Below are 15,190 nucleotides of genomic sequence, written 5' to 3'. Positions count from 1 at the left end.
CATCTTAATCAATTTATTTCTTTTCCTTTTTTGGTATATACATCTAATACTAACATAAGGATTAAAATAAGAGGAGAAGTAAAGAAGGTACTTATGTCCTTTGCTTATTATTATTTATCAAGCTAAACTAGTTGAGATAATATTTCTTAAATAGATTCATCGGCTTTTTCACTTAATATTTTATTTTTTTTAAATAGGGAATGAATTTTTAAAAATTAATTATATTTATTAAGCTAACTCAGAGGAACAAGTAATTTATTGTAAATATGTAATCTAATATGGTCTATTTATCTATCTATCAATCAAGAAATTTTATTTATTAAATTATTTAGAGTAAATGTTGAAATTTATATTTTTATTTCATAGAACAATTTAGGATTATATTTATTCACTATTGATTATATTAAGTTAAGCAAATTTAAATCTTAATTCAATTATAAATTAGATCTAGTTCTTGTGGACTTACTACCAAAAATATATTTGGTTAAAGATAACACAAAATAAATTCTTAATTTATCAAAAAGCAACAAGTATTTACTGGATTAATTTTTTATTAAAAAATAATATTTTTCTATCAAAAATGCTTTTTAAGAATAATTGAAGAATATACGAGGTTTTTAAGTCAACTAAACTCAAAGTTTATTTGAAAATTTCATGAAAAACTTGGTAAAAACATTTTTGTTTGTAAAACTCTTAAATACTTTGAAATTTATTACTAATTCATGTGTAATTAAAGATGTTGGCTTACTTAGATTTTTGTTTGCAGTTTTACAGATTAATTTCAATTAAATGCTAAATATGGGAAATCAAACAAAATTAGTGATAAAAAATTAATTTTTCAAAATAGTTATTTTTATTTACATCAAGCATTTTGTTAAGTTAATAATGTAATTTAAATCAGAAATCATCATTTATCAAAAATTAAAATATCATTTATGATAATTTTACAATAAACCAATCACTTCAATTTATAGACTTAAGTATTTAAATAAATTTAAAGATTATGAATAATTTAGTTCTAAACTAGTTTTTTTAATTATATCATAAATTTAATTAGTTGACAATTTAATTTAGATTAGAAATAATTCTACATAAAGATTTAAATTTATATGAAATATGTAATAATTTTAGAGTAATAAATTAACCAAAATTTTATTAATTGAGGAAAGGTCAATTAGTGATTAAAAATAAATTAGTTCAAAAAATAACAAATTTAATAATTTATTAGTTAAAGCAACAATTTAATTTAGAATAGAAGTAATTATTTTTACTAAAATTAAAATGTTGATGATTTATTTTTTTAAATTTACAATTTTTTATAAACACAAGAAACTAGTTATTAATTCAATCTTTTATGTTACAATTGCGAAAAGTATTTTTCATCACACCTCAATTTATTTCTTATAATCTTTAGGATTATCTAAGAATATTAAAATCAAGTGCTATCGAAGGTCTTTTTGAAAAGATTTAAGATTTATTTTAAATTTTCATAGAAGGTGAACTACCTATTGTGTTTTCTGAATTGACAATAGGATTTATATATTTCATAGGAAATTTCTTTTTTATTGGTGATTAAATTTACAAATTTCTCTAACCTTCAACTGAAATAAATGAAAACTTCAATTATTAAATTTACTTCTGTAAATCTTATTTTTTTTTAATTTACTAAAACAGAAAAGGACTTTATTTATTTAAAAATGTTAAATGGTTTTTATCAAAATGATTGTTTTGGCTTTCTTCAACATCCACTTTTTAATCTTTTTTAATTTCATTTGATCCAACTTAATTTAGTGAAGGAAATTGAATCATACTAGCTGATCTTTTAGCATTTGGTCTGGGATTACTTTGTTTAATTGGTAAATTTAAAGCTAATTAGACTTTCTAGTGAATATAGGATTGCATGCTAATTGACTTTTAAGGACTTTTATTTTTAAAGTACTCACTTACAGCTTCTTAAAATCCTTGTTAGGCATCTTGTTATGAATTTATAGGTGATTAATTCGTTGAAGTGGTATTTTACTCTAATTTTACTTATTTGTTAATGCAGCTATTAGCATTTCTGTTTATAAAGAAGTCTAAGTAACTATTTTATCTTACTTTCTTTAAATTTATACTTGTAGATGGTTCGTTAGTATTTTCTAATTTATCTAAATGGTTTTTACTTACACTAATAGTTTTGGTTTTTAGCTCTTTGTTTAAATTCAACATAATTTTTTATTCAATTTTGATTTTTGGGGAATCTCTCAAAATTATTGGCGATTGTCTTTAAGATTAATTTAATTAAATTTTATTAAAAGACTATCTAAATACAATATTTGTTTTAGTGTTAAATCTTAAGGGAGAATCATTTATTTTTTTTGGAGAGATGTTTGTTTTGGAGGGAGATTAAAATTCGCTTTCTTCAGTATTTAAAGATGGTTTTGATTTTGATGATAACTGCTCTTACAATTTATTTATAAAATTATTAATTTGTATTTAATTTTTTTGTTAGATAATATTATTTTTTTGAATAATTGGGATTTAGCCAATCTAATTCTCTAAGTTTTATTGGAGCTCTTTTCCTAAATCAATTATTTAATAGAAACTTTCCTAGTTGATTCTAGATTGAAGTAAAATACTTTGTATTCTTATAACTTTGCTGTTATTCTATGAGCAAATTACACTAAATTATCTTACGTTAGGAGATTTATTTTTGCTTGAAGAGTTATTGACTTTTTGTTCGTGACCAAACAAATCATCTATTTAATTAAAATTAAATTTTGCTTAATATTAAAAAAATTGTTTTACCTTAGTTAAGCTCAATCAACTCTTTTTTCTCATCTGTAAATGAATTTTCTCTTATCAAATCTTAGCTTATCTTATAGGTATATACAAACTGACCTTAAAGAACAATATAAAAGCAATTGTCGTTTTTTTCATTTTAATTTATTACAGCATCATATTTATTAAACGTTAATTCTTCAAAGTATTAGTTGAAAAATTTAGAATCAGCTAAAGAAGCTAAATTAATATCTAAGCATTTGAAATAATTAAAAATATATGATCTAATAAATATTTTTTGAGAGTATAGCTATTATATGTAAGAAAGCTTTACACAAATAAATCTGCATTCTTCACTAGCATAAACAGAGAATTTTCTCTTTTGTTCAAATGAATCAATACAAGAAATGTGCCCAAGCATGTTTCCCACTGTTATTTTCTCAGTAACCTTGAATAAATTTACATCTTGATCTATTTGCTAATTAAAATACACATTTTTGTAAGCTAATCCACAATTCTCTCTAATTAATTTATCATAGGTTTCGTTTTTGTGTAATTATTATTAGATTTATAATTTTAATTGATTATATTAGATTTTCAGTTTTGAAGCATCTTGAGATTGATTTTATAGTTGCTTGATTTGGTTTAGCAGTTATCTTTCATAGTTAAGCAATTATATTTCTTTAGCTATGTCATACTCATCTTTTTCCTCTAATTTAAGAACCTCGCCTTCTAATAGAATATAAAGATAATCTGAAAACTAATCCTTATGAAATAAAAAAGAATTTTTCGGCTAGTAATGATACTCAACTTTTTAGCATAACTACTTAAGTATATTTCTAGAATCTTTTTGATATTCAAAATAATCATAGTGTTACAAAAGCAAAGGGATTTAAGTTGATTAGCTAAGAGGAATATCTTTTTTATAATCATTAATTATATTTAAAATAATATTAGCAAGCATTTTTATATTTTAAAGAAATTTTATTATTTTTTTTGAAAAATCCAATTTTTAGTTAAAATTAATTGTTTATGAAATTATCGTAATAAGTTTTAGCTTATAAATAGGAAAAGCAAATTTAATTAACTTGCTTGTTCACTAGAATTAAAAAGTTTTTCAAACGACAAAATTAATAACAAATATTGGCCTTGATTTTAATCTTAAAAGAGCAAATTTAATTTTCTTTTTATAAAAAATTATAAATGAGTAAAAATTAAATAATTTCTAAATAAGTTCTTCAATAAAAGTTAGAAAAATGTTTTTTTATTTAAGTATGACAACAATTTTTTTATAAACAATAAAAATAATTAGTATATTGAAGAAAATATTTTTTTCTATTACTATAAAATCCTTGATTTATTATCGTTTGCAATTTTATACTTTAGCAAGCCACCAATTAAATTACTGTAAGCATATAATTTTTTAAATTTAAAAGAAAAATAAGAAAAAATGTTCAAATTATTTTCACACTCAACTATTTAATAAATTTATTAAGTATATAAATTATGTATTTACTATAGATATTATTAAATTATTTTATGTATATAAAATTACAAGATTAAATTCAAATAAATTCTAAGAGTAAATAAATATATTGTTTAATTATTTTATTCTAAAAAAATCTCAAAGTCATCAAAATTTAAGTATTCTAATTTCATCTATTTTTAATTAATATTGGTTCATTACTTTATTGTTTGTTTTTTGCCTGATTAAATAAATTCTTTTTTAATAGTAGGGTCATTGTTTTATTTAATTTAGTCTAGAGTATGATATTATGTTTTGTAGAATAAAAATAATTTCTTTATTTATCCACCATATCAATTTATTATACATATTATAACACATTTTTATTTAAATAAAATAAAAAAATCTTATCATCTGTTTCTTTAAACATATCTATTTCTATTATGTAGACACTTAGGTCCTTAAAAAACCTCTTTAATTAACATTTTCAGAGATTTTAGGAACATTTTTTAAATTTATAGCTTTTTTAATGATTTTAATGTTAATTTACTTAATATTTTAATAATTTTAAATAAACTAAAATATAAATTATTTGCTTCTAAATAAAACTTAACTTATTTTTTAAAATAATTTTAAAATTTAAGTTAATTTTATGAATTTAGCTTAAAACAATTAAAATATTAATAATAATTTACCAAAAATTTTATTTAAAATTAATAATTTGATATTTAGTAAATAAAAATTTAAAATCAATAAAAAAAAAATGTTTTTGATAATTTATTAAAAAATATTTCATTTTATTGTGTACTTAATGTATTTAATTTTTTATTAAAAAAGTGAATCACTTTATTTAAATTTTTATCTAAATAGATAATGTCTTATTATTAAAGTTTTAGCTTTTAAATATTTTAAAATAGTAAAATTTGATTACCATGATAAAAAGATAGAGGATCAATAGAAATGCGTAACAAAGATATACATTTTAAAATAATCCTTTTTAGATGAAAATTTTGTTTTTTTACCAATACTATAAAAATAAACAGAAGACAAAAACTTTTTAAATATTTAAAACAATTAAAAGTTGTTTTAAAAATTAATAAATAAAGTAATTTAAATTTAAGAAATTAAGTATTCAAAAATAAATATTAAAAAAAAAGTTAGTTATATTTTTAATAGCTATTTTAAATATGTAATTTTTCTTTTGCCTTATGCAAGATTTTGAATGAGTAAATTTAATAGATTTGAAATTTCATAAAACAAATAATTTTTTTTTCAGTTTTTTTTACTCTTTTTTAAAAAAAATCTATTTTCTCAAAACTATTTTCTAACAACTAAAATATTACTGATTTATTTTGTATTTAGCTTTACACAAATTTAAGTTAGATTAAATATTTTTATTTATTTATTTTAAAAATTATATTATTATTATAAAAGGAAAAAAACTTAACTTAAAATAAATCAAAATGTAGGGTGTTTTATTTAAACGTTCTACTAATATACTATATCTTAAATGATTCCCAAGAAAGAGAATAGCAGAATACTTTAAAAATAATCAATACAGCATTAGAGAATACAAAAAAATATTCTAACTAATTTAAATTAATTCAAGCTTTCAATCAGCATAATGTTTAGAATTTGGAAAAAATAGGGTGTAAAATCCTAAGTTCTTGGTACAGTACTACCTATTTATCAGAAATAGTAATATATTTACAAATTCTGTTTAAATATTGTCTTACAGATGGAAAAAATTGCTTTTTTAGATGAAAATGCCATTTTGAAATTGAAAATTAAGGTAATATATTAATAAAATATCTTTAGTAAATTTATTAATCTCTATAAAAATGCTCATAAGCAAGGTTCAAACGAAACAGACTATTATATATTTGAAAATAGAAAAATTTACTATTTTTAAATTTTTACAAGTTTGAATGGTTTTTAAAAATATGAAATGAAATTTATTCATATTCATGCTGCTTAACTATTTGATTTAATATTCAACTTTTAAAATTTACATATATAATTAAATAAATGGCCTATAGATAAAATATTTATTAGCATATTTTGATAGACATTAGTTTTAATAGTTAATTTAAAAACTAATGACTTTTTGCTTTAGAATATATTTAATTTATACTTTTTAGAATCGGTAATAATTAATATTCTTTTATCTTAGCAATAGGATTACTACCCTAATGATTTCTTACAAAAAAATAATCAAACTGGTTTTGTTAAAATAAGAAATTTGTATATTTATTTACTTGCATATTAGAAAACAAATTTCGAAACAAATACTCATTTAGTTTAACTCAAAAATTTATACTTATGTATGTTTAATTTTTTTTTGTTTAGATAAAGTAGTTTTATACATTTAAATGAAGATAATTTACGTTTTTAAATTTTACAAACTAGAGAAATGATATAAAAATGTATCATAAAAAAACAAAGAAAAATATTTATTTTTGATTTCAGTTTTGAAAACTAAAGCCAGATCTAGCTAATTTTATGGAATTATTTAAAAAAATGGAGAGTAAATTTAATAAAATTCAAAGTTATAATTAGTAATACTGAATAATGTAAGCTAAAATAAATTTTTGTAATATGTTGAAATTATTAATAATTTATACTTAAAACTTGATTGAGAATAACAAGATAAAAAATTAAATATTTCATTCTTACTATCTATTTTGGTGATTAAAATTTTAAGATTAGCATTTGTATCTGAAAATTTTTGAATGCCTTGAAATCAAAAAATAAAAGACTGAAATCAAAATGAGAAAAATTAGAAATCCTCAGGAAGGGGTCCGTCCTATAAGCTTTTGAGTTATAAAATTCTTTGATGAGCCTTGGTTGCCAAAATAATTAGATTCATCAAAAAGATGTGTGTGAATATTCGCTTAGATGAGAATAAAATACTAATTAAAAAGAAAGAGAAAGCAAGTGTGGAAAAAAACAACAAAAAATTTCTTTTAAGAAACAATTAAAAAGTTAAAAACAAAAAAATAAATTTACTTAAGTAATGAGCACAAATAAAAGAAAGCAACTCTACAAGATTATCATCTTAGGTGATTCTGGGTAAATGATCCATACTAATTCTTAATTGCAGCGATTGACATTTTTAATTATATTTCAGGATTATGTGCTATTTTATCAGCATAATAAGCTTGAAAATTGTGATTGTGCAGAAATTCATCTATTAATTTTTTTAACCCATTTTTATTAAAATAAATAGTGTAGGAAAGACTTCTCTTATGAACCAGTAAAATGTTTTTACAGTTATTAGCATTAAAATAAATAGTTGGGCTGTTAAATAGTCTAAAGATCAGAATAGCAGAAATTTATTTTTTTTTTTGTTTTATTACAGGTACGTCAACTAGCGTTTTACTCAACAATATAGAGCTACAGTTGGTGCTGATTTCATGGCTAAGGAAGTCACTATTGATGATCGTATGGTTACATTACAAGTAATTAATATAACAAATTTTCAGTTATTTATTAAGTTCTAGTCCAAGAATTATTTTGCCCATATGATAGAATTGTTATTTTATCTATAAAGCAGCATTCATTTTTGCAGCAAATCTTAAATATAACTACATCATTGTTATTGATTAGTCATTAATAAAATTTTTAATTTTTGATAAAAATAAATATTCGTTTATAATTATTAGATTTGGGATACCGCTGGTCAAGAACGTTTCTAATCCCTCGGTGGTGCTTTCTATAGAGGTGCTGACTGCTGTGTTTTGGTCTATGATATTACAAATAAGAAGGTAATTAAATAAATATTTTATGCATAAAATAAAGTTAGCAGAATTATAATTTGTTATCTGAAGATCTTACTTGAAGATAAATATTTACAAATTAGCACAAGTTTTCAAATATTTTTAAATCAACATTTTTTTTATAAAAATTATTTAGACCTTTGAAAACTTAGAAAGTTGGAAAGAAGAATTTAAGCAACAAGGTTGCCCTAAAGATCCTGACACTTTCCCATTTGTTGTTATTGGAAATAAAAGCGATAAAGCATCAGAAAGAAAAGTTGAAACTGAGTTTGCTCAATAATGGTGCAAATCTAATGGAGACATTAAGCACTTCGAAACATCTGCCAAGGATGATACTAATGTTAATGCTGCTTTTATGGCTATTGCTAAGGCTGCCTCCTCTTAATTCTAAGAAGATGCCATGTAATTTTACTAGAATTTAATTATTTTAGCTTGTTCAATAGTAATGAGAAAATCAATATAAATTCACTCAATAAGTTTACATTAAATGGAGTTCATAATATGAAATATATAAATAAATGAATAAATGAGTATTGATTTCATCATCTAAAAAACGAAATTTATACACAATTAAAAACAATAAATTAATACCCTATGAATAAAATATTTAACTTTAATCTTTAATTATTAAAAGCTTCTTCCCACCAAAGCCTGTTGTTTTGTAAACTGATAAGGCCAAAAAGAAAGAAAAAAAGGATGACTGCCCTTGTTGATTGAGAAAAATGAAAGCATCTGACTTTTAAAACATTATAATTAAATAAAAAAATAAAAAATTTATATAGGATAAATGGATTATGAGAAATTATTTGAATTAGCAAGTATAACAAATTGAAAATAATAAGAATGCAAGAGTTTGTATTATATATTGATGTATTAACTGTATCTTTTTTTTCCATAATCTTAGAGCTATATTTTTAAAGTTCGCTCTTTTCTATACTCATTTACACACACAAACGCATTTTTTTAATTGTATATTTATTTATAGCTTGATTCAATATGTTTTATTTTTATTGGCTAATATCTACCTATTTTTTACACATACTTTTCAAATAAAATAAGTTTAAAAATTATATAATTAAATCAGAAGAAAAAATATAACACGTGAGGAGCTAGCTATTTTTAGAATAAATTAATTAAAAAATACAAATAAATATCCAATTTTTTATTTTTTGGATATTTAATGCTCATTAAATAAATAAATTTTTAAATATTTTTTATCTAATTGTTTTAACAAAAAAAATAATATACAATGTATAATTTGGATACCTAAGGGACAAAACTTTTGACCAAAATATACATGTGCCAAGTTTATAGATGCATTTTATAATGAAAAAGTTAAATTTTTGATAAGAACTTTTGCCCACTTTTAATTAAAGCATCTCAATTTATAAGGGTACCATGTAGAGCATGTTTTAATGTACTAATTAAGTATAAAATCATTATTTTTAGTTTAATAATAAATAATCTATAAAATTTAACCTTATTTAATTAGTTTATAAATAAAAAAATATTTACAAGGAAATATAAAGTAAAGGGTTTAAATATTTTAAATTTAGAAATATATTTTATTTTAAAGTTAGTAAGGGTGTTAGTTAGTTTTATTCATTTTTATTTGTTAATATAACTCATTAAATATGGATTTTCGATTATTTAATCGACATCAATTAAGGTGAGGTAATTCTTACTTTTATTAAGATTGTTTGTTATACTTTTGTAAAAATTGTACCAACCAAAATAAAAAACTATTGTTAGTGACAAGCATTAGAAGACTAAAAGGAATGTCTAAATTGTAATCATATAATTTAGATAATCGTTATTTCGATTAACTAAGAAATCTTTCATTACTGTAATAACCTGTATCAAAAAATATGAAAACTCATCAAATTCTTTGAGGTCAAACGATTATTACCAACTGAGTATTTCCTTTTAGAGCACTGTTTAATCTTTGATGCTCAAAATATCATATAAAATTGGAAATTAATCTAAGAAATATTTTCCTGATATTTGGAATCCTTTCGTCAAAATAGAATTTCTTGTTTTGCTGCAAGTACTAAAATTGAAATTTAAGTAAGTTTAATTATAAAACTATGGATAATCTCTAAATGCCTCACACATGTTTCCATTTAAGATTTTAAATAAAAATTCATTATAGTATTCCATTTAATATCTATCAGTCATTATCTACTAACCAACTACATTATTTAAATTAGTTTGTTTCTTCACATTTAAGGAAAAAAATACAGGTATTCTAACTTTGTAATAGTTTGGATCATATAGATTGTTGTTAGGGACCAATTTATAGTATAAATAGGAATAGTTTAAGACTAAATTGCTACAAAAATGAGCTTTCAAGTCGTATAAAGTACCTAATAAAAATAAATTAAATAATTTAAAAACTTATATTAATTGATAAAGAATTTTACTCAGTAAGTCGATATTTATAAGAGCTTGATCATTAAAAGATTTAATCAAAATTACATTCGTAATGGGCTAAATAATCAATGCTATTAAAGCTAATAAGCAATATATGACATGCTTAATTTGAAGTTTGTTTATTGTAGTTGTTTGAGAAATACTTTTTTTCTTTTGATTTATAGAAATTAAATTTGAAGAAAAATCTTATTTGTAGGCTAGCTATTTAACATCATTTTATTTACTTTATTTGAAATTTTCATGCTTAAGCTTTGAAGTAAAGTTCTACAATTAGTTTTTTGTCTTAGAATTCTTTTTATCTTACTAAATTGTAAATTATAATTTGTAACTATTCAATTTTATAGCTGAAATTCTTAAATTTTAAAGAACATCCTAGAGGTGTTATGGAGGAATCGTAGCAAACAATTTTAATATCTCCTCAACTTAGTTTTATATAAGGTAATTAGCAGGTAAAATACCAGAAATAACTATAAAAGATAGTATTATGATAACTTCCATTACCAGAATACTTTAATCATAAATTCCTTGTAAATCATCTCTTGTTTTTTATTGAATATTTGTTGCTAATGTTGATATTTGTGTACTAAAACTTACAAAATTAGATAAAACAGTACCTTCTTCATTATATTCATTGTATACAAGAGTGCTTAAACGATTTACTGTTGTAAAATAGTTGTAAATATACGCTTAAAAAGATATAGTTTAATTAAATTATTTATTTTTTTAACTAAATTAGTCTCTCATTTAAACATAATTTAATTTGAAATTTGTAACATTTTAAAAATATGTCAATTAATTCTAATCTGAACTTAAATATTGCTTATATAGATAGTTATATTCATTTATTTCATCATTTATCCTCTTATAATGTTCTAGACCGTAATCCTTCCATTACTAATTCACTCCTGGAAAGATGTTTGAGTCTACGAATTTGATAAATATTACATATTCCAAATTTTATGATAAAACAGCTCTTAGAGACATAGGCCAAGGTATCATTTAAAAGTCAATCTTTTCTAATGAGAATTCAGATGTCATGGTTAAGTATTAGTATAAAGTCATTGTAATTAAAGGAATTATTGATATTATGGTTAAAATATTTAAAAATGTTATCAACACTCCTTTTTTAGTGCTTTTTATCTTTTAGTAAATTGTTCTCTTCAATTCGTTCGAATGTGATATAGAACTTTTTATTGAAGTAGTGGCTCCCTCCTTCAAATTTTAACTCTTTCTTCCCATTTTGTCTCCTTTAGATTTTAAATTACTGTCATTTCGTTTTTCTAGTGTTGAAATGTTTGAATTCAGTTATTCTTCTGCTTCTATTTTGCGTATTTTATCTGGTTTTAAATGGCATTAGTTAAATAAGTCAAATTGCCAAATATTAAGTTAGTCTTCAACTTTTTCTGAAACCTTATTCTTAATCTTAGTTGGACTTAAATTAATGTTTTATTCTTCTGTTGAAGTATCTTTTATCCCAGGGATAAAATCTTGAGAGTAAATCAAGTTTTCATTAGATTAAATTTTTACTTTACTTAAGGTTATATTATTTTAGGATGTACTAATCTTTTAAATTCTCGGGGATATCAGAGTTGTGTTAGAAATCATATTTTATCTAGGTGAAGAAACAGAGAATAAAGCACATGGTGATTAAGGAAAACCCTTTTAGTCATATTAATCTGTGTCAAAAATTTACTTCGAAATGGTTTAATTTTAGAAATGTATTTAATTATGATAGAGAGGAGTTGAATCTAGGTGCTTAATAGATTCAACATTGTAATAATTATTCAAAGGTACAAAGCTAATTTATTCAATATCATTAGCACCCTGCTAATTTTATAAATTAATTAGCTTTCTATGATGGTCATCATCTAGGATGTCTAAACTGTGAGATTAATTTACTTCATTTAAAATTTATTCTAAAAAAAGGTTGAATTAATTAATTGATAAATTAACTTGAAAATAAATTACATTCTTATGGAGTATCATATTGCTCTTCAAAAATTGGATTTATTGAGCTTTTGTAGACAAAATTAGGAATTTTTATCTAAAATATAGTTTGAAATTACATTTGCGCTTATTAAAATGCATCTTTAATTTCTAACTCAGATGTTATTTATCGAAATTATTCAATTTCCAAAATGCATAATTTTTGATAAGCTTCATTGATAAAGCTTAATTTAAAATTTAATAAATAGATTTTTAGGTATGGTTTATTTGCATAATCCTCTAATTCTTTGGATAGCTTACTTAAATTAAATTATTTTGTTAAGCTAAATTTGATCTATGAAGTTATTCCTTTATCTGGTAGAAAAGCAAATGTTTATATGTAATTTAACTGTTGCAGGTTTTAAAATTTTTATTTGTCAGTAAGGTATAAAAGAGCTGGGATTATTCTACATAAGGGAATTTACATTAATTCTTTGATTGAAAAAATTTATGAGAAATGCGAATTATAGAAAGGCTAGCTGATAGCTTATATTTTACTGCTTTCTACATCTAATAACATAAAATTATTATCAGATAAGTTTTGCTTTATAACGCAAGATAGGCCTAACTCATTGTAGTCAGCGAGATATTCAATCTGCATTCTCAAGCTAATTGGAACAGCCCAACCTTACTTATTTATTGCTATTTATAATGGAATGTACTTTCCAGAAAAGGATTGATTCAGTTGATCAACTTAATTTATGTAATTGCTAATGTGTCTGTTATGATACTATGAAATACAACTAGGGATGATTGTATTTATTGATTAGCCAACGATTTCTGTATAGCCAAACAAGTCAGAAAAGTTTTTTTAAGCTTATATAACATACCCAACTTAAATACCTGTTATCCTTAAAAATAAAACACAACTTTTTTCTTAAAATAACTCTTCTTTCTTGAAATTATAAAATTATTTCATGTTTTCTTCATTTTGAGTAACTTAGTCTTGAATTTTCTTCTAACTTTCCATTTCATTTTAAGCTTCTTTTGCTTTAAGATGATAGGAAAATTTAGTTAAAGTTGAATAACTTTCTAAAAAGGCAAAAGAATCTAGATATTCCTATTAAAGGAACATAAAAGCGGGGTGCTTTGAATTTATTCTTAATAATTCAACGATATTAGCCTTTAGTTAATTCCTCAGTTCTACCAATTTATCAGATTCCAGTGTAAGATTTATTAGATTAATTTAATCACTATTGATTAGATCGTACAATTTAAATTTTTACTATAACGATTATTCAAATTTGTTAAATGTGTGGTTCATTATTTTTTCATAGTTTAAAGCTACAAAAAAATCTAATTTATTACTTTTATTCTTGAAAGATTCTTTGATTCTTTCTATCAAATAAAATGCATACATTTATTCTCTTAATGAGATACTCTTTTCAAATATCATTTTATTAAGTTCATATATACATTACACTCTCGAACCACAAACTTCTAGTAAATAAGTGCAGTAACTTAAATCCAAATTCGTATTTGATTATTTTCTCATTTTTAAGTTTAAGTTTCTTCCATTTAACAATTGCTTCTTTACAAAATGTTAGGTGAAAAGCATTCTATTTTTACCATTGATTGTGTTGTCTATATATTCTTGTTTGCTTTCTTCCTAAGATTATTAGATTACAGTATTAAATAAATTAAAATCTACATCAATAACGTACCTTATAGTTGCAAAAGCAATAGGGATATTCAGTACAAAACTATAAATGCTGAGTTCCTATCTCTTCCAAGACTATAGAATTCGGATTCTAGTTATACTTTGAAAAAGAAAATGAAAAGCTAGCCTAAATATTTCTACACAGCTAGATTAATTTCAGAGGGCTGATATCTTCTTTAAATTCGCTAACATTAATTTCTCTAAGGCTTAAGTAATTTTTTTCTATTAAAGAAGATAAAAGTAAGGAAACTGGTAGTAAAATTAACTGCGTAACAATAAGAGAAGTATTGATTTGATGTTTTCTTTGAAGAAAGATTGTAATAGAGAGTGTGGAGAGCAAAATACTACAACTGTTATCAACAATTCTTATAAGTGAGCAGTTATATTAGGCTAAGTAAACAGAAGTAATTAAATAAATTAAATAATAAAAAAAGGTAATTAATTCCTAAATATCTGTTTTGACTACTTATGAATTGAATAGTAAAACAATAATCATTAATAGTTTAACAATATAGAGCTACCAGCTATTTAATCTAGCCAAGCAATCTTCCTTATTTTCTTTGATATAGAACGAAAAATCATTCAAACAAATACTAAGTTCTATATTTTAAAAAATAAAAATAAACATATAAAATTAAAATAATATAGGTAATATTATATATTTTTTCCCATAAATAATAACATAATTTAGTTATTAAATACTTGCTAAATTTATTAATTTAGTGTTGTGTAATCTAACATTTTTTGATTGATAAAAAGTATTTAATTGTCAAAATTATGTTAGCAGTCCAAAAATTTCTGAAGTTTTCTCACTCACTTTGTGTGAATAAATAATTTTGAAAGAATTACATATTAGAATGGTGAAAATCATGTTAATTGAAGCTACAATTTTTTAGGAATTTTAGAGACTAATTATAAAGCTTGGTATTAATAAGCAATATTCATAATATCCTAAAAAGAAGCTAATTATATATGAAGTGTAGTTTCTAATTCCTTTCTTTTAAGTTTAGTTATTAGAAGGCTAAATAATAAATAAAATTAATTCTAATATTATCAATGAAATGATCAAAAAGTTGATAGCTAAAAATAAGTAGCAAAACTAGTTTT

At 22.0% G+C, this 15,190-nt stretch overlaps 3 protein-coding genes across 3 annotated transcripts; 1 reads left to right on the top strand and 2 right to left on the bottom strand. All coding sequences in view use genetic code 6, as the record gives it.

Moving 5' to 3' along the window:
- Positions 1-1,389: 1,389 nt before the first annotated feature.
- Positions 1,390-3,724, bottom strand: TTHERM_00470830 (cyclic nucleotide-binding domain protein; the record flags this gene model as incomplete). The annotated part of the gene is made up of 2 exons (XM_001032973.1): positions 1,390-2,738; positions 2,788-3,724. The coding sequence occupies 2 exons, from the start codon at positions 3,722-3,724 to the stop codon at positions 1,390-1,392; spliced, it is 2,286 nt and encodes a 761-aa protein (XP_001032973.1).
- A 3,517-nt stretch (positions 3,725-7,241) lies between these two features.
- On the top strand, positions 7,242-8,717 carry TTHERM_00470810 (small guanosine triphosphatase family (GTPase)-like Ras family protein; the record flags this gene model as incomplete). Its single annotated transcript, XM_001032971.3, has 6 exons — positions 7,242-7,297; positions 7,455-7,481; positions 7,587-7,686; positions 7,891-7,992; positions 8,141-8,406; positions 8,639-8,717. 6 exons carry the CDS (start codon positions 7,242-7,244, stop codon positions 8,715-8,717), a joined length of 630 nt encoding a protein of 209 aa, XP_001032971.3.
- Positions 8,718-9,606: 889 nt separating this feature from the next.
- Positions 9,607-14,579, bottom strand: TTHERM_00470800 (transmembrane protein, putative; the record flags this gene model as incomplete). Its single annotated transcript, XM_001032970.2, has 4 exons — positions 9,607-10,370; positions 10,428-12,353; positions 12,406-14,032; positions 14,088-14,579. 4 exons carry the CDS (start codon positions 14,577-14,579, stop codon positions 9,607-9,609), a joined length of 4,809 nt encoding a protein of 1,602 aa, XP_001032970.2.
- Between the last annotated feature and the right edge of the window lie 611 nt (positions 14,580-15,190).

Source organism: Tetrahymena thermophila (genome assembly GCF_000189635.1).
Source record: "Tetrahymena thermophila SB210 genomic scaffold scf_8254565, whole genome shotgun sequence".
NCBI lineage: Eukaryota > Ciliophora > Oligohymenophorea > Hymenostomatida > Tetrahymenidae > Tetrahymena > Tetrahymena thermophila.
This window is presented reverse-complemented; position numbering and strand designations above follow the sequence as displayed.